A 27,336-nucleotide genomic window follows, 5' to 3' on the forward strand; every position below is an offset into this window, starting at 1 on the left:
TGGATAAACGGGTAACTCTCTGAGGGCTTTCTGTTCTCTTAGAGCCTTAGGCCTAACAAGTCTCTAATAATGCTATTCGCTAAAATATATTTGGACAAATTTTTCTTAGTGTGAGGGGCGGTTCTTAGTCTGAACAGAGTTTGAACAACCACTATAACCCCATCATCCAACTCACCCCCACTCCACCGTCCTCCAGCCTTTCCTAACCAGCCCTCCCAACCCTACCTCCCTCCAATCATTTGACCTCCTCCCAATACTAGCATCTGCGAGCCCCAGCTGGGTATTAGCGAAGTGTTCGCTGGGTGCTTGAGAGCAATTTACCCAACGTTAGTCGGTTATGTTTGTTTTCTTTTCAGTTTTGTAGTTTTTCTAATTCTAATTAGTCTTTTTGTTGGCTGTAGTGATGTTATGGCTTGATTCCTATCAATTGAAATTTGTTTTGATTTAAATTTGAGTTTTCCTAAAGTGACAAAACCTAAAGGTTTTGTCGCTAAGTGGAAAAAATAAAGATGAGGAGTAGTGTAGGTGCTCAATGAATAAACAAAATTTGTTTTCCATGCATTTTGAGAACAGTTGATGAGGCTTTCGAATTTTTAGAGAATGTTTAAAAAATAACAAAGATCCAAGATTTTTAGATTTGGCTCCTGATCTTTTCAATTGCATTGGTTTTTTTGATATGCATCGTTTGTTTTCATTTCAATAATTCAACATGGTAGTCATTTGTCGAACATAAACTAACTATTTTGGATAGTGTATTATAAACAATGGTTTTGGAGTTGTAACCTGTATTAAAACTTTCAAGAAAATATCAAGTTCTGCTTTTCTCCTCTAATTTGCTTTTTTGCTCGTTTCAAATTAAATGGCTTTGTTGTAAATAATTTTAAATATTATAAGTAATTGGTTGGCTAGGGCACAAGTTAAGTTTTTCTGTGAGTCGATGCGGATGTCTTCCGGCTATGGTTTTTTGATCGGTTACTTCTGTTTCAGAAGATTTTTGTTTTTTAAGGGAAGTCAAGTGTTGTACGCGAAAAGAAGTGTTTAGGTCAGTCTTCTGAACAAAATTCAAAACCAGAGGAATTTATAGCGGTGTTTGTTCCTTCCTTTTTCTGAGAGGGGGCGAGAATTGAGGTGTGAACAAATTTTGTTAAGCAACTGAGATATTTTTGATCACATGAGGCTTTTTCAAAGCAATTTTTTAGTTTAAGCACGATTTAATATGATAAAAGTGTTGGCTACAATTAAAAAACTTTTGTTAATGCCTTTGGAAGCCCCTTTTTGACTATTTGACAAAATTAAATAAACTTGCAGGCGCTTTTTTGAGCTGTTTTTGAAAATCGTATTCCTGTTTTATGGTATCTTGGGATTTTTCCGTTGGGGTTTTTTTGCTTTAGTGGTTTAGGTAATGTTTTCTCTCAATCGGTTTTAATTTTGATTTGTGTTTTTGAAAAAATGATGTATTTTTTTATCAAAATTCGGCCCTATTTTCGTCTCTTAAATGTTTTGCGTTTTTTTCAGCGTTTCGCTGTAGCTTTTATTGTTCTTTTTTTAGTCGAGAGCTTTTATATAGGAATTTTGTTATAAGATTTGAGCTCAAAATTACAATCGCAGTTTTAACAAAAATTGAATATAATTTTGTGCTGGCTTTTTGGTTTTTTAATTTCTGGCTTTTTATTGTTGTTCAAAGTTTATGTGACTGGCGTTGGGTAATTTACGGATTGAGCAGAGGAAGTTATAAATGTCTATATGATAGCTCTCGACTAAAAAGAACAAGAAAAGCTACTGTAAAACTCTCAAAAAACACAATGTTTTTTACTTTAGCGCTTCGCTGTAGCTATTCTTGTTCTCTTTTTATTCGAGAGCTTTTATATAGGCATTTTGTTATAAGACTTAAGTTCAAAATTATAATTGCAGTTTTAACTAAAATTGAATTATATGAATTTGTGCTAGCTTTTTGGTTTTTGTCTGCCTTTTTATTGTTGTTCAACGTTCATGTGACTGGCGTTGGGTAATTTACTGATTGAGCAGAAGAAGCTATAAATTTCTATATGATTGCTCTCGACTAAAAAGAGAACAAGAAAAGCTACTGTAAAACGCTCAAAAAACACAAATGCTTTTTTTAATTTAGCGTTTTGCTTTAGCTATTCTTGTTCTCTTTTTAGTCGAGAGCTTTTATATAGGCATTTTGTTATAAGACTTTAGGTCAAAATTATAATTACAGTTTTAACTAAAGTTGAATTATATAAATTTGTGCTAGCTTTTTGGTTTTTTTTCTGCCTTTTTGTTGTTGTTGTTCAGCGTTTCTGTGACTGGCGTTGGGTAATTTACTGATTGAGCAGCAGAAGTTATAAATGCCTATATAATAGCTGTCGAATAAAAAGATAACAAGAAAAGCTACTGCGAAACGCTTAAGTAAAAAAACGCAAAATGCGTTTTTTTTAGTCAAACGTTTCGCAGTAACTTTTTTTGTTTTCTTTTTAGTGGAGAGCTATTAGTTAAGCATTTTGTTATAGGACTTGACATTTCATAATTATAATAGCAATTTTAGCTAAAATTGTTATATATAAATTTGTGCTTTCTTTCTGGTTTTTCATTGTCTTAGTTATTAATTTAGCTTTCTTGAGGTCTTTTGCCTAATACTTCCATTTGTGCCCCCAGTTAAAGAGCACTTGATATTACATATTAAATCCTTGCGCAAAAATATAGCACGTGCGTCAGATTGAAACAAAATAATATGAACCCACTAATTTGGGGGGCACAAAGGGAAAAGATCCAACTTTTCTGATTTGGCTTTCTGCTATAAGACTTGTCAGTTCAAAATTATAATAGAATTTTCAACTAAATTTGAATTATTCAAATTTGTGCTTTTATTCTGGTTTTTCTTTGTCTTCAAAATTATTAATTTAGCTTATTTCTTCCATGAAGTCTTTTGCCTAATGCTTCTGTTTTATCTTCACTGTGTTGCTTTGACTTTTTCTGAAGGTATTGTCGCTAAGTGAAAAAAAACAAAGACTGGAAGTAATTTAGGTGCTCAATGAATAAACGGAATCTGTTTTCCATGCTTTTTGAGAACAGTTGATGAGACGTTCGAATTCTTAGAGAATGTTTAAAAAATAACAAACATTAGATTTTTAGATTTGATTCCTCATCTTTCCAATTGGATTGTTTTTTTTTGATATGCATCGTTTGTTTTTATTTCATTTCTTCAACATGGTAGTCATTTGTTGGAACATATACTACCTTTATTGGACAGTGTGTTGTAAACAATGGTTTTGGAGTTGTAACCTGTTTTAAAACTTTCAAGAAAATATCAAGTTCTGCTTTTCTCCTCTAATTTGCTTTTTTGCTCGTTTCAAATTAAATGGCTTTGTTGTAAATAATTTTAACTCCATCATCCAACTCACCCCCACTCCACCGTCCTCCAGCCTTTCCTAACCAGCCCTCCCAACCCTACCTCCCTCCAATCATTTGACCTCCTCCCAATACTAGCATCTGCGAGCCCCAGCTGGGTATTAGCGAAGTGTTCGCTGGGTGCTTGAGAGCAATTTACCCAACGTTAGTCGGTTATGTTTGTTTTCTTTTCAGTTTTGTAGTTTTTCTAATTCTAATTAGTCTTTTTGTTGGCTGTAGTGATGTTATGGCTTGATTCCTATCAATTGAAATTTGTTTTGATTTAAATTTGAGTTTTCCTAAAGTGACAAAACCTAAAGGTTTTGTCGCTAAGTGGAAAAAATAAAGATGAGGAGTAGTGTAGGTGCTCAATGAATAAACAAAATTTGTTTTCCATGCATTTTGAGAACAGTTGATGAGGCTTTCGAATTTTTAGAGAATGTTTAAAAAATAACAAAGATCCAAGATTTTTAGATTTGGCTCCTGATCTTTTCAATTGCATTGGTTTTTTTGATATGCATCGTTTGTTTTCATTTCAATAATTCAACATGGTAGTCATTTGTCGAACATAAACTAACTATTTTGGATAGTGTATTATAAACAATGGTTTTGGAGTTGTAACCTGTATTAAAACTTTCAAGAAAATATCAAGTTCTGCTTTTCTCCTCTAATTTGCTTTTTTGCTCGTTTCAAATTAAATGGCTTTGTTGTAAATAATTTTAAATATTATAAGTAATTGGTTGGCTAGGGCACAAGTTAAGTTTTTCTGTGAGTCGATGCGGATGTCTTCCGGCTATGGTTTTTTGATCGGTTACTTCTGTTTCAGAAGATTTTTGTTTTTTAAGGGAAGTCAAGTGTTGTACGCGAAAAGAAGTGTTTAGGTCAGTCTTCTGAACAAAATTCAAAACCAGAGGAATTTATAGCGGTGTTTGTTCCTTCCTTTTTCTGAGAGGGGGCGAGAATTGAGGTGTGAACAAATTTTGTTAAGCAACTGAGATATTTTTGATCACATGAGGCTTTTTCAAAGCAATTTTTTAGTTTAAGCACGATTTAATATGATAAAAGTGTTGGCTACAATTAAAAAACTTTTGTTAATGCCTTTGGAAGCCCCTTTTTGACTATTTGACAAAATTAAATAAACTTGCAGGCGCTTTTTTGAGCTGTTTTTGAAAATCGTATTCCTGTTTTATGGTATCTTGGGATTTTTCCGTTGGGGTTTTTTTGCTTTAGTGGTTTAGGTAATGTTTTCTCTCAATCGGTTTTAATTTTGATTTGTGTTTTTGAAAAAATGATGTATTTTTTTATCAAAATTCGGCCCTATTTTCGTCTCTTAAATGTTTTGCGTTTTTTTCAGCGTTTCGCTGTAGCTTTTATTGTTCTTTTTTTAGTCGAGAGCTTTTATATAGGAATTTTGTTATAAGATTTGAGCTCAAAATTACAATCGCAGTTTTAACAAAAATTGAATATAACAAGTCTTCTGAACAAAATTCAAAAGCAGGGGAATTTATAGCGGTGTTTGTTCATTCCTTTTTCTGAGAGGAGGCGAGAATTGAGGTGTGAACAATTTTTTGTTAAGCCAGCGAGATCTTTTTAATCACGTGCGGCCTTTTCAAAGAGGTTTTAGTATGATAAAGGTGTTGGCTACAATTAAAAAACTATTGTTAATGCCTTTGGAAGCCCCTTTTTGACTGTTTGACAAAATTAAATATACTTTCAGGCGTTTTTTTGATGTTTTTGAAAATTTGTGAAGTTGATCGTCTTTTAGCAGTTTTTTGTAATCGTACTCCATTTTATGGATTTATTTTTATGGATCTTTATGGGATTTTTCTGTTTAGGTTATTTGCTTTAGTGGTTTAGGCAATGTTTCTTTTAATCGATTTTAATTTAGTAGTGTTTTTGTTCAAAAAAATGAAGTAGTTTTTATCGAATTTTCGCCCTATTTTCGTCTCTTACGTGTTTTGCTTTATTTTACTTAAGCGTTTCTCAGTTGCTTTTCTTTTTTTGAGTCGAGCGCTTTTTAATAGGCATTTTGTTATAAAACTTGACAGTTCAAAATTATAATAGCAGAAAATTGAATTATATAAATTAACTAAAATTGAATTATATAAATTTGTGCTCCTTTTGATTTTTCCTTGTCTGCCTTTTTCTTGTTCAGAGTTTCTCTGACTGGCATTGGGCAATTTACTGATTGAGCAGACCAAGTTATAAAATGTTGAAAAGAATAATTTTCGGCAAGTAAGGTAGCAGCATTTTAATGTAATTTTGCAACACTTTTTTTTCCTTTTCCTCGTTCGGTTTTCTCTATCTACCGTTTCTATTGTTTTGTTATATCAGATTGTAATTAGTTATTGAGTAAAGAGAATTGGTATGACAAGTGGTTTCGCCAGTAATAGTTGATTCATTGGCTCAACTTGTGTAGAGTTATCCGGTATTTTTACAGGTATCGTGTTTGGCTAATATCCTATTTTTTTCCTCTGTTATTGTTGAAATGTTTGGTAAAATTCATTTTAAGGCTCATTTTACTCATTTTGTGCTTGGTTGGTGACTAAAGGAATAACTACTTAGAGTTGGTTCGGAGTCTTCGGATATGTTTTTTAAGACCAATCACACATTTTGATGATTTTTGACGTCAAAACGAAGCGATGTTATTGGTCACATCGAAACAAGAAGTAGAGCAAAAACGCGAGTGGTTTGGTGGCGTAAGCTTTTCACTCTCATTTTAAATTAGAGTGAAAAAACTTTTTGAATAAATTTAGATTTTAGTTTTTTAACGTTCCTCAATAGGACTTCTGATGACTGCTTTTTTTCGGGATTTCTTAAACGCTTTTCCGAATCAATTCCTAGTCTTTTCGAAGTCTAGTTTTGTCCTTAGAAGCAATCCAAATTCTGTGAATTTTAGTTCTGGACTTGTCCTGCTGTTTTTTTTACTTCGTCGATAAATTTCGCTTACCTTAGTTCATATTTGGTTCAACATTCTGCGTGATTTTTTTGGCTTCAGTAGTCGGCTTTCACTCTTTTCTCATTTTACTAAAAGTGCTTTCAGGCTGGAGTTGGTCAAAAATAATCTAGAATCAAAATCGTCAGTATCGAGAAACAAAATCATAAATGGAATCGGGATAAACACGTAAACCCAATTTTATGCCCGCTACTTGAACTTTGTTCTGATATAAGACTTAGTTACCATCTTTAATTCTTGTTGATAATGATACTATATGCTCTCTTGAAGAAACAAGATTATGTCCAACTACAAAATGACATCAAAATAGTTTGCGTTTTAAAAATGTTTTCGTACAAAAATTATTCTGTTCTTTCAATCCCAAGCTTGATTATGGTAGTCAATGGCGGCTGTTTTCAGGCAATCTGCCTGGTGTATTTTAAGATGAGCTTTTGAGTGCCTTTCTAACTGGACATCAGCTGAATCTTTCTTTACTTGTACTCACAATGGAGCATCAATTCCCACGAGTATCGCACTAGTTTTGCAGATATTTTTTCTTATTGATTCTACGCCATGGATAAAGTTACTGAATAATCTCCAAGATGCCTGAATGAAACGGCTAGTCAGGTTGAATATTTCAGTGACTTCCCTGAAGAATTTGACAGCTATGACAGCAACTCCGATCTGGTTCTAGAACAGCAAACTGACAAACCCGACTCACAAACGGTAAATATGAATAAGTTTTTTAGATCTTTTCCATTTGTGCGCCCAGTACGTTATACACCCCGTTAAAGAGCACGTGCCATTGCATACTAAATCATTGTGCAAAAATGTAGCACGTGCGTCGGGGATTGAAAAAAAATATGCACCCACTAATATGGGGGGGAGGCACAAACGGAAAAGATCCAACTTTTCAAATTGACCCATTGAATCTAAACAAAAAAAGATCCCCTTGAATCTCTCAATTGGGAAGAACGTAAGTCATTCGTCACAATCCGAGCATGAATGGAGCTCTTTTACTCCATGGATTTTTAATTGCTCTCAAACAAAATTTTTTAGCAATGATATTAGTCCTGTAGTCTTATTATGCAATTTTTCACTTGACTGATTTTCCGTCTGACCCCTGTACCTCTTTGTCCCCAAGAACGAGATAAACAGTTAAAGCCCGGAGGGTATTAATTGATGAGCAGATCTCTAAAGGCCTTACGCCTTACTAGTCTGCGATTCATCAAAACTGTTTTTAGGAGACAATTTCATTGTGTGAAGGGCGGTTCTGAATCTTAAAACTTTGACCCCCTCAGTTACCACCCCCACCGCCACTGAACGCACGAATTTTGCCCGACTTTAGACGGTATTGTTTATTAGATCATTTTGCCACCATTTTGTATTAATTGATGAGCAGATCTCTAAAGGCCTTACGCCTTACTAGTCTGCGATTCATCAAAACTGTTTTTAGGAGACAATTTCATTGTGCGAAGGGCGGTTCTGAATCTTAAAACTTTGACCCCCTCAGTTACCACCCCCAACGCCACTGAACGCACGAATTTTGCCCGACTTTAGACGGTATTGTTTATTAGATCATTTTGCCACCATATTGTATAAATTTAACTGTATTTAATTTGAAGAGTTTAAAACTGTTCAATACTTTGTAATAATGTCTCTAAAAACAAAGCTCATTAATTTTGCAATACAACTCTCAGCTCGTAATGCTACATATTGGCCATGTTTTCTTCCGTCGTTTGGGCTATTAGTTTCTTATATATCCACGTGTAATTACAGCCCAGTTGGGGGGTTTAAAATCCAGACTTTATTTTTAATAATAATAATGAATTTTTCTCAGATAATATCGTGCATTCAAAATAGTATCTGAAAAGACGCCAAAAGGTCTGGGATCGGTCTAGTGGCGCCTAAGAGCAATTTTTTTAAAACCTCTTATCAATTTCCTGAACCATAGTAGTTAAGACATCATATAGCGAAACTTAAGACATCATATAGGGAAACTTTTTTTCTTTGAGCAATAAATCCCCAAAACCAAAAAACTAATCTGCGAAAGAAAACCCTTGTGACCAAGTTTCTGTTCTTAGTGTCTCGCCAAAAGGAAGACGATAGCGCAGTATTATCACATATGAAGTTATCTCTCAATTCGTGCAATAAGGGTTTAAGTTTAGACTGTTTACAATTGATAATTTTCATGATAAGGGAAACATCCCATTTTTAAAAAATATTAAAAAAGTTTACGTACTCGCATACTAAGCATTTTTTTCTCCTTTGTGGCCACCATGCTTTTTTTTATCGGGCAGATCCTTTTATCGTTCCTTCTTTATTGATCTTGAAGAAGTGGATTCAAGTTTGGTGCTAGACTTAAAATCTATTGCGCTGGGAATGCAAGAAAATAATGAGTTATGTATAAGAGAAGCTGGTACCAATCGATTCTGTTTTCGACCCCACTGTGGTTTTGTTAATGGGGACAGATTAGGGATGGTTTAAACAGAATGTTGGTTTAAAGTAAAAAATGATACAAATTTTCAATTTTGATATATCAGGATTTTATGAAATGTTTGCTGTTTAGGGAAGCATTTGGACTGATTTGCTGAATGATGTAAGAAATAAAAGTAAACGTAGAGTAGAATGCTGTGGAGTTGGACAAAGAAGTTGCGCTGATGAAGAAGATATCGATGATGACGATGATAGCGAGTACCATCACGATGATCAGAGAGACATTCAAGAGAGACTGCAGAAGTCACTGTGTCGTAAATTGACCCCGCCTTTACCTCCGACGTCTAAGGTCAACAAAACCCAGCACAAGTCGCAAATGGATGTGAGTTGTAAAATTGAATATAATGCCAATAGTTTTCATTGCTCTCAGGGAAGTTAAAACCAATTATGGTAATCGCGAAAGACGTTTAAAAGCAAGACCTTTGAAAGACGTTTATATTGCTTAACTGAATTGATTTTCTGAGTTCTGTTTGATCTGGATTGCTCTGCATTCAGTCTGAAGCATTTTGAAGTTGATTTAAATGTGCTCCAGAAGTATTTCCCCAGTCAGAATTGGACGGTTATCTTGCAAGAATCTTGCAAGATTACGCATCATCTTGCAATATAACCGTCCGATTTGCAAGAGTTTTGCAAGATAACCGTCCATCCTGTAAGATAACCGTCTTGCAAGAAGCGCCGGAAACGTGCCTTAGCTGCTGCATGGGCCTCTTTGGCTTCTTTGAAGATTAGAGAACAGGATTCGACCTATTCTCGAACCGCCAAAGAAAAAAGAGACCCTAAAATTGCTAAGGCTAACACGTAAAAATAGAAACATCATCAAATGCGCAGAAGGGGTCACAGAAAGGGCAGGTGGTTTTTTGCGCTGCAGCAGGGGTCACAGAAAGGGCAGGGGGTTTGTGTGCTGCAAAAGAAGGCAAACTAATATAGATAGGAACATCAGCAAAACACAAGCACATGAGAGGGGGCACAGAAAAGGGACGGGGCTGAAGCACGAAACAAAAGGAGGAAAGAGAGAAGGGTGGGGGCTGAACACACAAACAAAAGAAAAGTACGTCGCCATAAGCGAAAGGGGATGGGACGAAAACAGAAAGGGGAAAGGCAAAGAGGCGAGCGAGCGAACAAGCGGCGGCGAGCGAGCAAGCAAAACCGAGCAAACGACGACGAGCGAACGAGCACGCTAAAAGGAGCAAGGAGAGTGCGGAAGCGAGCGAGAGCGAAACGCGAACAAAAAACGCACAAAAAACATCAAAAAACAAAAAAATGCCTGTAAGGCAGAGCACGCTCAGGCGCGCGCTCAAGCTTGAGAGAGGGAGTGAGAGAGGAGACAGAGAGGAGAGAGAGAGAGAGAGAGAAAAAGACAGAGAGAGGAGAGAGAGAAAGGGAGAAAAGCCGAGAGAGAGAGAAAGAGCGAGAAAGAGAGAGAGAGAGAGAGAGAGAGAAGAGAGAGAGAGAGAGAGAGAGAGAAAGAGAGAGAGAGAGAGAGAGAGAGAGAGAGACAGAGAGAGGAGAGAGAGAAAGGGAGAAAAGCAGAGAGAGAATGAGAGAGAGAGAAAGAGAAAGAGCGAGAAAGAGAGAGAGAGAGAAAGAGAGAGAGGGGGAGAGAGAGAGAGAGAGAGAGGAGAGAGAGAGAAAGATAGAAAGAGAAACGAGAAAGAGCGAGAAAGAGAGAGAGAAAGAAAACGAGAGACGACAAAAAAGGGGCTATTGAGGTAGGCGATGAGATCTTTTATCATCACTGATCTTGATGGCTGTTGACTTTCATCACTTTTAGTGCTAAGAAAACGTGATTTTTCTTAGCACACTGCATCAAAAGAACAAAAGAAAACAAAGACGAAAGAACAACAGAAGCAGAACAATCGCGGGCAAAACAAATATGGAGGGAAAGAGAGAAAAGAGAAATAAAACAAAAGACCAGAGCCAGAAAGAGAGAAAAAGAAGGGAGCCCAAACAAAAAACAAGACAAGGAGAAAGAAAGCATAGAGAAAGAAGCAAGGCTGAGAGAAAGAAGCAAGGCTGAGAGAAAGACAAAACAAGAGCGAGGGAGCGCGAGGAAGCGAGAATAAGAGAGAAAAAACAACAATTGTAGCAGTCAGACAGATCTTTTATCATTATTGATTATGATATCTTATGATTTTGATTGATCACTTTCAGCGCTCAAAAAACTTGATGTTTTCATCACAGCGCGTCAATGGAACAAAACAAAAGCAATAGCGAAAGAACAACAAGCAGAACAATCACGAGAAAAACGAAAATCGAAGTACACAGAGAAAAAAGAACAAAGAAAAAAACCAGACGAGAGAAACAAAGAAAAAAAAAGAGAGTGTAAACAGTTAATTAGAAAGCGAGAGAGGGATGGTGAAGAAAGAGACCAGAGAACAAGGAAAAGAAAAAACCAATCAGAATATTAATCATAGTTGATTTTTGGTTTTCATCACTGTCAGCGCTCTGAAATTTCGTGTCACAGCAAGAAGTAAAAAGTAGGCATATAATGCAGATCGAGAGAAAAAACAAAACGAGAGAAAAAAAGCTAGGCAAATAGACAGAGAGACGAAAGAAAAAAACACAAGAAAGAATTATCCGAAAATTTCATCAATAATCATGATTTTTGTTGGTTTTCATCATTGTCTGCGAAAAGAGCACCCAAGGTACTTGAACGCAGAAAACGCAGCGAAACCATGACAAGAAAAAAACATCAAAGAAAAAAATTCGGGAAGGAGAAACCAAGACAAAAGCAAAAACGGCAATAAAAAAGCGCTCCGATAAATATATCAAAGGGAAGAGAATGCAGGAGAGACATACAATACAGTCAAATCAGACAACAGATAGAAAGAGAGAGAGAGAGAGCAAGAGAGACACATAGAGAGAGAAAGAAAACGAGTGAGGGAGAGCGAGAGAGACAGAGAAAGAGAGAAAGAATGAGAGACAGAAGGTGAGAGAGAGAAAGAAGGGAAAGACGAGAGAGAGAGAGAGAAAGGGGGAGAGAGAGAGAAACACACACACACAGAGAGAGAGAGAGAGAGAGAGAGAGAGACGACAGAAAGAGAGAGAAAACCAGATAAATAGAAAGAGAGGGAAAGAAAGAAAAAAAAGAGAGGAGAGGGAGAGGGAAAGAGAGAGAGAGAGAGAGAGAGAGAGAGAGAGAGAGAACGAAGGAGAGAGAAAAAGAGAGAAAGAAAGAGAGAATTAGAGAAAGAAAGCGAGAAACAGAGAGAGAGAGAGAGAGAGAGAGACAGAGAGAGAGAGAGAGAGAGAAAGCGGGAGCCAGAGAGAAAGAGGAATAGTGGGAGAGAGTGAAGGAGAGGAGAGAAAGAAAGAAAGAAAGAGAGGATTAGAGAAAGAAAGCGAGACAGAGAGAGAGAGAGAGAGAGAGAGAGGGAAAGACAGAGAAAGAGAGAAAGAGAAATTAATGGGACGCAGCCAGAGAGAGAGAGAGAGAGAGAGAGAAAAAAAAAGATAAAGAGTGAGAGAGGGGATAAAGAGAAAAACAGAGAGACGAGAGAGAGAGAGAGAAAGGGAAAACGAGAGAGAAAAAGAGAAAGAGAAAGATAGAGAAAAAATGCCAAGGAACATCAAAGAAAACACAAAAAAAGAGGCAAAACAAGAACCAATATCCACATAGATTTATCATCACAGCGCACAAAACGAAAGAAGAGCGGGAGAAAAATAGCGTAAAGAGAGCGCGAAAAGAAAATTATCAAAAACAAAAACGATGAAAAGCTTAAAAAAACAAACTAACAGCTGCGCCCAGATTTTCTCGACACAGCGCACTATATCAAAACTAGAGAAAGACGACAAAAACTAGAAAACATGTAGAAACGAAAAAAAATGTGAGGAACGCTTAACCAAAACAAAAAATTGCGCTCAGGGATTACCATCACAGCGTAATAAAAAACCTGTAAAATAACAGACAGCCAAGAAAGCCAGAGAAACGCTCGTAAGAATCAAAAACTTATCATCGCGTTCTCAAACAGTACAAAAGAATACAAAAAGAAAACCAAAAACGACAAAGAAACGAAATGCTCGGGATTTATCAACAACTCACTGTACAAAAAATCGTATTAGGACCACAAAAGCAGAAGCATCATCACATATCAACAATTTCAGACTGGCTCTTCAACCAGCCTTGCTAAAAAGTAAACTACATAAAATCAATTGAGTCAAAATTAAATTAACTCAACCATGCCTCTTTATAACAGGCAATCACTTCAACGAACGATTATTTATTGTTCGATTGAGAAGCGCGAGAACTTCCTGTCTTCCATTTCCATTAAGATGGCAACGATCAGTTTGACTGAAATGTTTGATTTTAAGCTAAGGCGGTACAAAGTTTTGCTTCAACTCGTTGAAAATAAGTTTGTTAGTTTTTTCGACAATTTCAGCAGCAACATCTCGCCTCCTCCAAAGACCAATAACAGAGACCGGTGTTTTCATATCGGGAAACGCATCGAGAGAAGCTCACAAGATTAACCATGATTTCATCAGGGGTTTCCGGAGGATTTTGCCGGAAAGGAGTCAGGTCGTTGCTTCCGACCGCCAAGACAACAATTGTATTGACGCGCTGTTATGCTTTTTTGGGGGCCAATTTCATTTGATCTCATCCCTCCCCAAGCCAGAATGTCAATTTGATGTCGGCCGAGTAACGGGTCAGATTGAATTTCATTCTGTAAGTTTCTTATATTCGAATCTCCGATAAGAAGTATTGAACTAAAAAAAGCAATTATATAGCAATCAATAAAAATGAAAACAGGTAACTTACATACACAAAGAAGCTTAGACAGTCAAATTTGCAAAAACATTTGAAGCCAGATAAATTTCTAGATAAGAAATTAGAACAGAAAACGAGCTTATCTCTAAGTAAATATGATTTAAAACTGAATAACATAGAGATGACGTAAACTGAGTCGCGACGTTTTCTTCAAACCCTAAACATTGTAGGCGCAGTATCCTAAGTTCAAACACCCAATGTTTCCTAAAAAATTCGATTTCATGTATTGCAATCAAAACAAAATTGCGGAAGGAACAAAAAATTGTCATTGCCTCTCCAAGCAACAACAACAAAAAACGAAAAAAGACGTCTAAGTCTCCAATCAAACTTCCAAAAATCAATTATGCTCGAATCCTTTCTTCACGCTTACCCTCTAGCTGTCATTATTACAAGGGAAGACGACTGTTTTGAAGGCAAAAATTTTGACATCACGAAGTTTTAAGGGACCTAAATCACTAAGCTCGAAATAATATCCTAAGGAAGGTTTACACACACCGGTTATAATTGTCAATTCTCTGACATTCAAAACTCCTTTTAACAACGGCATAGATGGTGCTTTCAATCTTCGCATAAAACTCTACTTGTACAAAGTTACTATTTTTTAATTGGAAAAAACATTCACGCATATTGCCATTTGAACGCGTATACGACGACGAGCAAACTTTTTTCCCATCATTAAAGTACCTTGCGAATACTAATTCAATGTTTTTCTCACGGCAAAAATCTTTAACTCCATACGGTAGTTTTGTAAAGGCCTCCAGTAAGTGAACTTCGCTTTCTCTTTCGTCACGCAAAAAGTCGCCGTGGGAAATTTGATGTCTCAAAAACCGATCTACCATTTTTTCGGGGTGTTTTATAGTTCCTGATAGAGCCGACAAAAGCTGGTGGTTCGCTGATTCGAAACAGAAGGCTGAAAAAAGCAAAAGAAGGCCATTTCTGCGCACCTGTTCAACTAAATGCCGCCTTGTTTGGAAGTTATAAGACTGAGAGTCTGTTCCAAAAAGGTCAACCAAATTTTCGAAAAACTTTGCAAATAAAAACTCAGCCTGTTCCAAAATACTCGTACAAAATTCGGCATCTGAGAGTAAGCGTATAGAAAAACTAAGTCTGCAAAAACTGAGAAAATGACGAGAAGAAACACAGAGATCAAAAAAATCGAGAGGTCCTATATGGAAAAAGAACAGAATTAAAAGCTTTCCAATAATTGATATCTGTAATCGATTGATATCTGTAATTTCTGTATCGATTTTGGATGTCAAAAAGGACCATACATGATAGAACACGCTTCTGTAGCTCAGTTAACGAATTTCCCTCTGCTAAGGCAACCAAAAATTTTGAGAGGACTTTCCCTGTTCCTAAAAAAACTTGATGCTTGGGATCGATAGGACAATCCCAATGAAAATTAAAAAAATTTATTAAGCGGAGTCTGAGATTTAATACCGTGAACGATTGATTTTTGTTGTTCAGCTAATTCGCCAGATCCTACAGAGTACTCATGTTCGCGAAGAAAAAAAAGCTTTTGACACCTTGAAAAGCATTCTACGGTTTTGGTGGAAGCCTTTAATAAAACAATAAGCACAACTCTCGTATCCCATATGTTGCTTCATGCACAAAACATAGGCAGTCGCGGGTGCATCACAGACTATGCTACGGAAACGAAATTTAACGAAACTCTTTTTTTTCAAAAGGGCGCCCTTAGAAATTTTGTGAAATTCTGCAGACACTGACAGTAGAAGTTTGTTGAAATTAGGTTTAGATTCGCTATACCAGAGTCCCATTAGACAAATATTAGCATAACTAGATCTCAAAACTGGAGGAAGATTATAGATTTGAAACCACAAGGGCCACACAGGTAACTTATTAGATTTAAAGACAGGAGCACCATCGGTATTGAAAACCAGTGGAAGCTCTCCCTTGCAAAACAAATCACTTTTAGAGTCCCAGCTACATACATTTGACCAGGATTAATTAAAAACTCGTTTCTGCAGACAATTCGATGTATTTGAGAAATTAGGTCCGCGAAAAGCATTTTTGAATTTCCCATACATGTCGTTACTATAGGTAGATCAAATAAAGGGATATCTGCAAACACTTGATTTGGATGTGGAAGAACAGTAGCAATAAGCTTAAGAATATCAGTTTTGGCAACTTCGGAAAGGCGGTGCTTATCGTTGATTCTATCAAACTTTTTTAGAAATTCATCGTGTGATACCTTAGAGCCCTCATATAAGCTAAAATCAAAGCTGTCAATAACAGCCAAGTTGTCAACTAAATTTTGTGTATCCGGCTCGTCAAAATTGGCTAAATTTATGGGAGAGGATGTTTGAAAATTGTTTAGTTGTTCAAATGAGGGAGTAGTGCTTACCGGTGAAACTATTAAATGATTCTCTAGCTCAATTTTAGTCTCATCATTGACTGTGTTATCGACTGCTATCATTGGAGGTTCCGCAAGAAAACAATTACTGATATATCTTTCCAACCGAAAACATCTCTATATGTGACTAAATCCTCGTCTTCCGGAAAAAAACATTCTAAACCTAGTGGGGAAACCTTGCCTCAATAAAATTTTTGGATGCTTCATTTCGTTATTTGAACCTACATTAGAGTCTTTTGGAGGAATCCTTTTATCATTTTTTTTTGTTTTGAAGTGATTTCAGGAAAAGGCCTACCGTGCATGCTTTTATGTTGACAAACAAAATCGATTATTGGGGCCGAAAAAAGGATTTTGGTATGGTATCGTTAGCTCCTGGCCCTCTTTACTATCACGCAAAGGTACACAAACCATAATGTTTTTTACATGAACATAGGCAACATTTGGGCGGCAAGAGGCTTTAATAAAAGAAATAGGACCTAACATTAACCACAGCACACCAACACGCGAGTTTTGAGCAATTGAAAAATCGTTATAACCTTTAGCAATTTCCTCTTCGGGAATAGTAAGAAGTCAGCCAATAATTCCAGGAATTTCAGTTTGATGATATCACATTTCGCAAAAAGACCTATCTGCGAAAAACTTTCGGGCTTTAAATATTTCACATGACTGTATTTCACCCACCGTAGACTTTTGCCATATTCACTGTCGAGGCAGCTCTCAACATTCCGCACGAAATCAGGTAATGGAACATCAATCACAATTCTATGAGCAACCATTTCGCCTGAGTTAACCCACTTCTGGGTCAGATTACCATCAACAGCCGCCAACTGCTGCCACGTCATGGGTACCCTACTGAGCTGTTGAGCTAAGTTGAGATACAACTTGAATTTTCTGGATCAAGAATGGCCATCACTATCTCAAATAAAGCAACGGAACTAAGCGAGTCATAAATAATGAATAGAGTTGAGTTAAATCTTTCGAAGCGTTAAGTTGTGTCAATAAAAAATTGAAAAATCATTGTTAAGCCAACTTGAATTAATTATGAACACACAAACACGAATTCATAGTTCAGGTACGGTTGCTCTCATATTTCTCATGACGACCTAATGAGTTCGCAGCATCCTTTGCTCGTCTCAGCGCGTAGAGACTAACACCGCAATTCAGTTTAACAGCTTCTTAAAAAAACACTTGATACCCAAGACACCGACATTAGTATTTTTTTTTAATTTATAGTTAAAACCTTTGAAATTGTACTCGTCATCGGCAGAAGCAAGCCTGTGGCCTCCAAAATTATGGTTGCTGCGTTGACCAAACCACGTATTCAACCTATCTTGCTTTGGAAGAATTGACCGTGCTAGAAATTTACTAACTGCTGCGTAGTCGCCCGACGAGCTTTCATAGGACAACAAATTAACACTTCTATAAACTAGCGTCTTCCTAGATAATGGAGCCTGAAGTTTTACAAGTCTATCATTCTAAAACAATGAAATAACAAGTTGCTACCAACTTGCTTCTTGAAAGAGAAAAAACTAAGATAGTTAGAGAGATTAAATACTAACAAGGACTTTCAGAGCACGCGAAACTTCAAGCATTCGATTACGCGCATCATTTTCAACAACATTACTCCGTCTCAACGCCGCTTCAATTGTCTCCAATTTATTATTAAGCGACTATTCCATCATTCACGCAAAACATTTTGGTATCTAACATAGAATATTTTGACAGCTGTGCTTCGGGTTATTAACATAATGAGTCCAAAAAAAAACAATCAGCGGTCAACAAATGGATTTCAATGAAAATGTTTAACGAATAAACAAAATGATCAATGTAAAACAAATGAACCTGAAGACTACTATATAATCTATAGAGCTCCGCTTAACCGTTTCTCACGAAGGCGTTGGTTGACAAGCCTCAGAGTATTGCGATACAGCTTATCAGTGTACTGATCGCCAGAACAAAACTTAACCGCTTTCTGATAGAGAGCAGTCCTCTCTGTATCAGCAGCTTTTCTTCCATTTATTCCACTTAGTTTTCTTTGGTTCGATACAAAGCGTTCGTCTTTCCTCATCGTCCCATGAACGATATTGAATCCCCTTTACGATATTGAACGCCATTTCCACAAACGTAGCGCCCCCTAGGTCGTACAAATTTTTCCCTTCGAACATGAGGACTTTTTTTTTCAACTTCCTGGCAATCATCTTGTGCAGCCATGTCTGCATTGCGTGAGAGGTGTTTGGACCGGTGTTTCTGGCATGCTATAGATCTCGTCAAGTGCCCGCCCGGAGAACTTTGATAGTTCGTCCAACAAACGATCGCTGCGATCCACTCTGGCCTCGATTCTTGATGACTCGTGCAAACCTCTGAACCAGGTCCATCTAAGAAAAACGAATCATAGATGCATCTAAGAAAAACGATCATTCGAAATCGTTTGAAAGTATGTTTGGTATTAGTTTTATTAGACACGCATACATTCCCCTTAACCACGTTGAAAATGCAATCAACTAATAATTTTATAAAACATTCATCGGCATGAGTTAAAATCAATCTCTGTAAAACAGGTTTAACAGTTGTAAGAATCTGTAAAACACTTTGATTTTGTGAAAGACTCAGTGTTATATATTCGTTGTTTTTGGAGTCTATATGAAACAAGCGTAGTAAATTGTCTGCAGTGCAAATATTCGAAACGAGGCGTAAGTTTTCGTCAAAGCTAGGATCCAAATCAATTAGTAGATGCCCATATGGCTCCTCGGTAGCGGATCGATAAGCAGACAACAAAAGATCTCGATCTCCCGACTGTCTTCCAAGACAGTCAATTTGAACAACGTCGCGCGGACTTTTCAAAAGTAGTAAATGGGTAAGGTTGAGGTTGATTGTCTTCGAATTCGAACTCTTTTGGTACAGGTTGTGCTTGAAGAAAATAACATGTTGCTTTTTGTGCCGACCGGATACAACAAGATTTAAAAACTCTAATGAATTAGCGATTTTGTCGAAGACGTCATCAAACACCAGAAGGTGGCGCTGAAAATTGGACAAAGTTTCTTCAATTTTTTCCTGTCCAGACCATTGAGAAAGTTGATTTATTTGGTGTTCATTTCTTACTCTAATTTTTTGTAAACTGGCTGCCAGTGCTGATAGATGTAATTTATGCAATCAAAGTTTGGCCGAAAGATTTGTCTATGTTTCACCAGTAAGTCCGCCACTAGCTGTGTTTCTCCGCAATCACTGGGGCCAACAACGGCCATTGGGAAGTGTGGATCGGTTCTCAGTGTTTTGTTCATTCTGATTTGAAAACAAGAGTTGACCGTTTTGACAGTCAAGAAAAATCTACTTTGGATGGTTACTTTGGTGTAGGTACAAGGCAACCCAAGAAAAATCCAAGAAGCGACCAGTTTTGCGGGTTAGTGATTTGGTAGTAAGTAATGGATATAAAGCAAAAGATAACTGCAGAGAGTAGTAGGAAAGAGTGAACACCACATATAATAAGAGATCGCTCAATATGACCGCAGCAGGTTTTTCAAGAAGGACACTCCTGATTCTGGCAGTCGAAAACAAACTGATTGTTGAGGTCAATTGCACAGTCTGGGTAGTCTGCCATGATCAAGCAAATGTTACACGCTGAGGTGGTTTCGGTGGTCCAACTTTTGAACTAGCCTTTGTAATGGAAAGAAAATACTCCAACAGTTTTGTGGCCTCACAAAGCAACTCTAATTCTGGGAGAGTTGAGTCAATCTCTGTTTTCATTATGACCGTTTTTCCCGCAACTTTTTCGTAGCATTGTTTCTGCAGAATTACTTCAGTTTCATCGCCATTATTTTTAACGCAAAGAGCAGCTATCTTAGACACGTGCAAAGTAAGTAAATTAGGGTCAATGGAATTCATGCTCAGAAGGGTAGAGAAAGAATTGAAAACTTCAGAATTTTGGCACTTAAAACCTATCCAGTAAAGGAGACCGCTAAAGTGACCAAGAAGAAAATGATTACGAAAGAAAATGATTACGAATGATAACATAAACATAGCCAGGCCCCAGGTCATAGGTTGACTTCATAAACCCGTAAGCGTCATGAAAAATTGCGTCACACCGAACATTTTTTGAATGTTTAAAATAATTGCGCAAAATATTGTCACCTGTTCCTATTAGACCACCAAAATGTGCTTTTTGTTTTCTTCGCCGAGGCTGCACTTTGGATCAATGGTTAGGCAAACTGCAAGAAAAGCATTTTTGGTATCAGAGTTGTTTTTAAACAGAGAACAGCAAACGGAGAAGTTTTCTAAGACTTTATTCAAATTTTGATGTCGAATCATTGACCGACCAACCGTTTTACTAATCGAGTTAGTTCTTAAATTATGATCTTTATATTTTGCCTTATCAGTAATTTGTTTGCTCAGTAAAGTAAATATTGTCAGCTTTTTGGTCTCTTTCATCGGAGCTCTCATTGATAATCGAATCTTCCCAGAACTCCCGACAATTGCATTGAGCTTCTGTGAGTCCACACTGTACCTGCAAAAACGCCGAGTGTTCAGACATACTTACGCTCCCGTAACCAGCAGCCATAATATCAATGTAGGATTCTAGCGATGATTTAAATGGCGAATCACTGCTCTGGAGACTCTATTTTTGCCATCAGTCGACGCTGATCTTCAGTCAGGCAAGAAAGATGCCGTGGTCTTACGGGGCAAGCTTTTTCCATTTCCCAGACATCTATTTTTTCGTTAGATCTTTTCTCAAGTCCTAGCTCGTCTGCTCTGAGAAATTGTTCGAACTTATCTCCACGCTGAACAACGTCCACAGCACCAATTCCGAGAAACTGATTAATAAAAATTTGCAGGGGTGATTGACGAATAAACATCCGGGATCGTATTTCGTACAATACTTCGCCTTGATTGTCTTTTCTATCTGCTTCGGATTGTTACTGCACACCATGATGTGTTGGTGATCTGCAGCTAAATCTTCACACCAGCAAAAGCAGTTAGAAGTGTTTTGTTCGCCAGTCTCATGAGAAATAACTGCAAAGTCGTGGTTGGTGTGAGAGCCGATCCAATGAGCGAGGCCACTTGTTTGTTTTTGAACGGAGAGTGAAATCTCTTTTGTCTCATTTTCTCTTCTGAGAAGAAACGATCATCTCTAGCGTCAGTTTTGTCGGTACAAGTAACTTTGCCGAATAAACGATGAATCGGTAATGTTTTGGCAATTACTCTGACACATCATCTGTTCAACTGATTCACAAAAAACTTTCTGTTCAACTGATTGAGCAAAAAATATATTGAAAATGAAACGAATTGAGAAGGGAAAAATCCAATGCATTTTTGCCTGATAAGATAAACAAACAAAGTTTCTGAAATGGACAAAGTAAACTGGAAAAAGTAACAAAGGAAAAGTCCTTACAAGAGAAAGGAAATTAACATCGCCTTAAAAGATAGACAAATAATATTTCTGTAATGAATTTTACCTAGCACAAAGACAGCTTTTACTCTCGAACCAAATTAGGGGATACAATTGCAGCATTAAACAGTTGCGGTTCCCAGAAGGCCAAGTTGCCTTGGTGTTCAACAGATATAAAGACAATTTGTAGTTTGATTTACCTAGACAAATTGCACCAAGATTGACTTGAAATGATAAGTTTAGCAACTATTTCATAGATGAATAATGTTTCTTGAGGTTGGGAAAACATTCAAAAGAGCATGGATCGAAATTAAGAAAATGGTCTTTGGCGCAGTGGGTACGCTTTTGGAACAAAAAATTGAAAAAATTGATTTCATCGACATTTAATGACAGGTTGCTAATGAGAAATAGAGGAATATATTTGGTAGTTTGAGTTCATAGCAGTTGTTTTTGATGTTGATCCGATCTTCAAATTGATCCGATCTTCAATAAAAAAATTGAATTTTAAGTCTTGCTTATTTTTGTTGTTCGTTTTTTATTGCGTAGTCTCATTGGTAACAGCTCTTATTTGCCTTTTAAAGCGAATTAAATGATTGTCAGGCCATGAATAATTACAATTCTTTTGAATTTTTTCAGGACTTGTCCTGTTATATATAATTAATCGTCTCCATCGATGATTCTTACGACCTGACTTCTTGGAATTGACGTCTTGTAGCTTCTATTGCTTTGCAGTTAATATTTGTGTACGCGACCACATTTTTTCTGTTTTTATGTCAATTGCGTGGCCTACTTCACTAAAAGAATACCTGAGATCACCTTATGAACTTTCAATTTTTACGAACATTTACTAGTTAATGATCAATAGTGTGCATCCAAGTAGTGCCAAATTTTAGTGCCCTAATTCTTGAGCATAGAGTCTTGAGTTTTTGATTTGGAATTTTAAATCTGAAAATGTTTTATGATGACTTTTGTATAGCGTATGTGTCTCATAAAATTGAGGTCCGAATCCAACGCAAAAATTGTAGTGGTCTTTTAAAGGACTGGTGGTCAATCTCTGTCTATCTTATTTCATTAGTTGTTACAATTCCATGGAATGACACAAGAGTCTATCGCGGTTATTTTCAGGCAACTTGTCGGCTGTGTTTATCTAATCTTCCATACATGGCTTTTGAATTTTAACTACATTATTGGCCGTTTCGCAACTGATTTTCTGTGTTCACAGATGCTCTTAAAGTTGCTTCAAATATTCTTTTACATAAACACTGAGCTTTCGGATTTTGAAAAAAATTTTGCCCGGTGTAGCTCTTCACAATTCCAGGCAAACAGTTAGAATTTTGTTTTCTAAAATTGTCAAAAGTTTTTCTTTTTTTAGGTTTACAAATGTTCTTGCCACTATTGATGGGCAAATTTTTTGCAGAAATGTATAAAATAAGGATTCCAACTTTCTAAGTTACAGATTTTCTGATTTTGTTGTGTTCGGTAAAATTAAATGGTTTTGAGCTTTTGTGAAAAAAAGCTTACCTCAAGCGTGCCCTTTGCCCACCCCTATTTTTTTTAATTGCTCTCAAACGAAGTTTGTAGCAATTATAGTAGTCCCTAATTTATCATCTGAGCCTTTTGACTTTCCGTCCTCAAAAACGGGATAAACAGCTGAAGCTCGGAGGGCATTAAATTCTTTTAGAGCCTTACACCTCACTAGTCTCTAAAAATGCAATTCATTGGAGCAGCCTAAGAGACAATTTATGGTGTGAAGGGCGATTCTTAGAGCTTGACCTCAGGCTCACACCCCCCCCCCCCAATGTTCACCGTATCCCGCCCCTTCTAAGCTAAAGCTAGCCACCCTTAGCTGCTGCTAACTACTGAGAGAGCCAACCGCTCGCCAATAGTTTGAGAGCAATTCACCCGACGTTAGTCGGTTACGTTTAACCGTCTAAATATTTCCAATCCCCGTCGCCCCGAATCGAGTATAGTATTCAAGTATCGAATTTTTCGTTTTACATTTTTACACCGGAAAATCTAAAAAAAAGTTCTTACCATGGCGCTCCTTAACTGCTTTTGCGTCTCAATCTTTAAATGACGGGCAACACTAAAGATAAGGCCAGGAAAGGTTATTATTAACCCCATTAACCCCATTCGATGTCAATTAGTGACTCGTATATGATGATTGCTGATAATAATATGGCATCGTGACCAAAAGGAGAAAGGCGACTTTTTCAGTGTTTTCTAAGAATAATTTGATATGGGATTTTAGAGGTTGAATCGACAACTCCGTAAATTCAGACGTGTTTTTCATATATGGCGAAGTCCAGTTCACGGCTATATTAAGCAGTCTGCCGACTGTTTTTTTTTCAGTTACAATATTTCAGGATGCAACAGGGGGTGCTTCAGTTAGCATAAGTGAAAGTGGAGAGATAAAATGGAGCCATCATCACTTGCAACCAGAGTCAAGCATGTCTATGGAGCAGAGACGCAATTGTGTAGACAATATCCTCCATACTCTGAAACAGAAGCAGAAGATGAAACACAAGGCTGAACAAGCTGAGTACAGGGCGAAGAGACATGCATTTCTATCGTCAGGGGAGGGCGGAGGGAGTACAAACTCTGCAGGCAAATGCACGAGCGGGAAGCAATCATCATCTTCTGAATGTAGTAAGATAGGTATATTGAATTTCCCTTCAAGAAGGGCGTGATTCCGAACTCTTGCTATAATTTACGCGTGCAACAGCTCGCTTCCATATCCTTTAAACACAAAGACTGCTTCATTGTAATTTAGAAGTTTACCAGTAAGCTGCGTGACGACAATTTGTAAATCACAGTTCGCAAAACTTGCAGAAATCAAGATTGAGGTTACATGACAGTCTATTATTGAGTCATCAATTGGCGAAAACGAAATGATCAGATGTCTTTCAAAAATTAATAGAATGGAATCCGGATTGTCTATTTACAACTCAAAAATGATAGGACGTAGAATTTAATAGAAATTTATCAATTGCATCACAAAAATTAGATAAATAGTCTGTATTGTGCTGAGTTTTTGATGACCTGATCATTTAATAAAACATCTGAATTCTATTTACATTTGAATTATTCTAAATATACATAATAAATAAGCTTGTAAGTTTCCAAAAAACTCAATTTTTTTAGGAAAACGAGATCGTGACAAAGACCTGAACCAACTGCTTGAGGCGTGTTTGGGATCTACAGTGGCCAACGCAATCCAAAAGGACATTCAAAATAGCAGAACCGACGAGGACCCCGACTGTGGCAAAGATGACCTTGATGAAGACGAAGACAACAATGACCCCTGCGAATGCCCAGTCTGTAAGGCGAGAGGACTCCCGGCTGAAGATTTGTTTTCGGATCATGATGATGATGAAGGCGATAGTGGAGAGAGGCAGGAGGAACTTGGCGATGGAGTTTTGCGTGGGAGTGAAGGTGGCGGTGGTAGTGAAGATGAAGATCCGATTTTATTGTCTAACAATCCGTTTCTGCTTGATCCGGATCCAGATATTGACGTGAGTCCGTTTTAGGGTCCATTTTCTCTCAAAGAACAAATTTGCAGTTTTTATGTAACAAACTTTTCCAATTTAAAAGTGGTTATTGCTGCGTAAATTGATTTATTCTCACTTTCTCATTGATTTATTAATAGCCGCGAAGCGATTGCGATTCCAAGAATTGTAAAAAAAAATTGTAAGATTTTCATCATTGATTTTTCACAATTTTCATGACTTTGATCTTTCAAAAGGCGATAAACAGGTAAGGCCCAGTGGGCATTAAGTTTCATTTGAAGCCCTCAGGTAGTTTTAGTAGTTTTTAAGTGCTTGGAGTACTGAAGCTGCTAGGTGTTTTGAGCCCCAAAATGGGGCAATTTTTAATTGCTCTCAAATGAAATTTGTAGCAATAATATTAGTCCTGTCGGTATTTTTATGCGATTTTTTGCTTGACCGATTTTTCGTCTGACGCTTTTGACTTTTCGTCCTCAATTACGGAATTAACAGGTAGCGCCCAGCGGGCATTAAGTGCTCTTAGAGCCTTTGAGCTCTGTTTCAGCTCCAACTGTTTTGGAGACTACTTATGGTGTGAAGGGCGGTTCTTAGAGGTTGACCCCACCACTGTTGACCCCCTTTTCACTATTGCCCGCACCCCCCCCCCCGCGCTTTTACCTCCCAGCACCCCACTGTTGCTCCACTCCCCACATCAGCCCTCGATGCACCCCCCCCCCCCCCCCCATGTTTCTAGCTAATGACGAACAACCGCTCGCTAAACAACTGCAAATTTATACTACTTTGCACAATTTTTTTCAAGCTTTTCCAAAATTTTTGACACTTTTTGATTTTTATCAGCCCTAGGGTCAAGGAACATCCTCTAGGTTTTAATAGGAGGTTACTGCATAGTTTCTAGTGGTAATGGAATGGTTTGAACATTTTAGCATCACGAATTTTAGCATTTTTTTGACAAAACGTGCGATTTTCAAATTTTTTGACATTTCTTTTTTCTTATTCAGGTCTTTCTAGACCCAAGGGCCAGAAAACTTCCTAAGGTGTTCGATATTAAGTTACTGACAATTTTTTATTGACCATGGAATAGTTTTTCAACTTCTAAATGTCAGAACTTTTAGCATTTTTTTTTATAAAACTGGCTTTTGTTGTTTTAAAATTTTTGTTGTTTTTATTAGCCTTTTTCAGCCTCAACAGCCAAGAAATCTCCTCTAGGGTTTGGAAATAGGTTACTGTATAATTTCTAGATGTAATGTAATGTCTTGCAAGATTTTAACATCACGAATTTCAGAATTTTTTTAACACTTTTTGCCATTTTTTTAATTCTCAATACGTTTTGTGATTGTTCAGATTTTTTGAGCCTTAAGTGTAAGAAAACCTCCCTTAGATTTTGATGAGTTGCTTGAAAATTTTTTTTGGTCATTGGTTAATTTTCAATACGTTTTGTGATTGTTCAGATTTTTTGAGCCTTAAGTGTAAGAAAACCTCCCTTAGATTTTGATAATGAGTTGCTTGAAAATTTTTTTTGGTCATTGGTTAATTTTCAATTTTTTATATCGCAACTTTTGGCATTTTTTTTATAAAACTTGCATTTTTTTCAGTTTTTTGAAATTTTGTCAATTTTTAGGGTTCTCAAGAGCCATGGAACTTCTTCTATTGAAATGTTTTTCAAGTTTTCATTTCGAATTGAAGCAGTTTTTTTAAGGTATTTTCAATTTTTTCATGTTTTCGAATTTTTCCGGCACCAGGGGCCCTGCGAGTTTTGATAATAGGCTGCTGCTTAGTTTTTAGTGTTTATGGAATGATCAATATTTTTATGACTCCAGTTTTAGTAGTTTTTGGATTAATTTTTTTTCAAAATTTCGGAAAATTTTGTGTCCGAAGTGTCTGGATCTTTGAGCCAGTAAAACTATTTAAAGCTTAAAACAGGGATAATGAATAATCCCTTGAGACAATAAAATTGTTCTTAAGATTTTAATATCTTGAATTTTTGCAAGATTTTCTTAAAATTTGGAGTTTCCAAAATTTTTCAATGTTTTTTGTCCTTTTGTGAGTTAAACGACCGTTACTGGCCAATGAAACTTTTCAAGTCTTGGAGATGGGTTAGTTGAGACAACTTTCAAGACAAAAAATTGTTTTAGAGTTTTTTTACTGCATAGTTTCAAATTAGCCTTCTTCAGGTTTGTTCTAAATTAAGGCTAGAAAATTAGAAGTTGCAGAGTCGAATCACATCATGGAAAATATTCCTATCGCTCTTTCTCTCTGTCGGTTAGAGTTTCTTTCCTTCTCTTTCTCGTTAACGTTTTATCTCTTTTTTCTCTCTCACTCTATCTCTGTCACACACTATCTCTCTTTCTCTCTTTGTTGATGCCGCACTTCAGCTGCTTTTATGTGGCGTAATGTCATCATCTCTTATCCTCATTAACAATGATTTATAGTTAAAATGTTTTTATAAATGACTTAACAGGCACTCTTTAGGAAATCATTGTTAATTGCTCTCAG

At 36.8% G+C, this 27,336-nt stretch overlaps 2 protein-coding genes across 3 annotated transcripts in view; both read left to right on the forward strand.

Annotated features, from left to right (window-relative positions):
• Positions 1–27,336, forward strand: part of LOC142351908 (uncharacterized) — a 438,132-nt gene that overhangs the window by 51,925 nt on the left and 358,871 nt on the right. The gene's annotated exons all lie outside the window — the stretch shown is intronic.
• The window catches only part of LOC142351693 (uncharacterized), a 127,791-nt gene that overhangs the window by 35,235 nt on the left and 65,220 nt on the right, over positions 1–27,336 (forward strand). Inside the window, exons 12-15 of the mRNA XM_075403835.1 lie at positions 6,964–7,048; positions 8,892–9,140; positions 23,704–23,995; positions 24,482–24,852. Of these exons, the coding sequence (XP_075259950.1) occupies positions 6,964–7,048; positions 8,892–9,140; positions 23,704–23,995; positions 24,482–24,852 (997 nt within the window). The remainder of the gene's footprint in view (positions 1–6,963; positions 7,049–8,891; positions 9,141–23,703; positions 23,996–24,481; positions 24,853–27,336) is intronic.

This window comes from Convolutriloba macropyga, chromosome 13 (assembly GCF_964194025.1).
Source record: "Convolutriloba macropyga chromosome 13, txConMacr16.3, whole genome shotgun sequence".
Taxonomy (NCBI): domain Eukaryota; kingdom Metazoa; phylum Xenacoelomorpha; order Acoela; family Convolutidae; genus Convolutriloba; species Convolutriloba macropyga.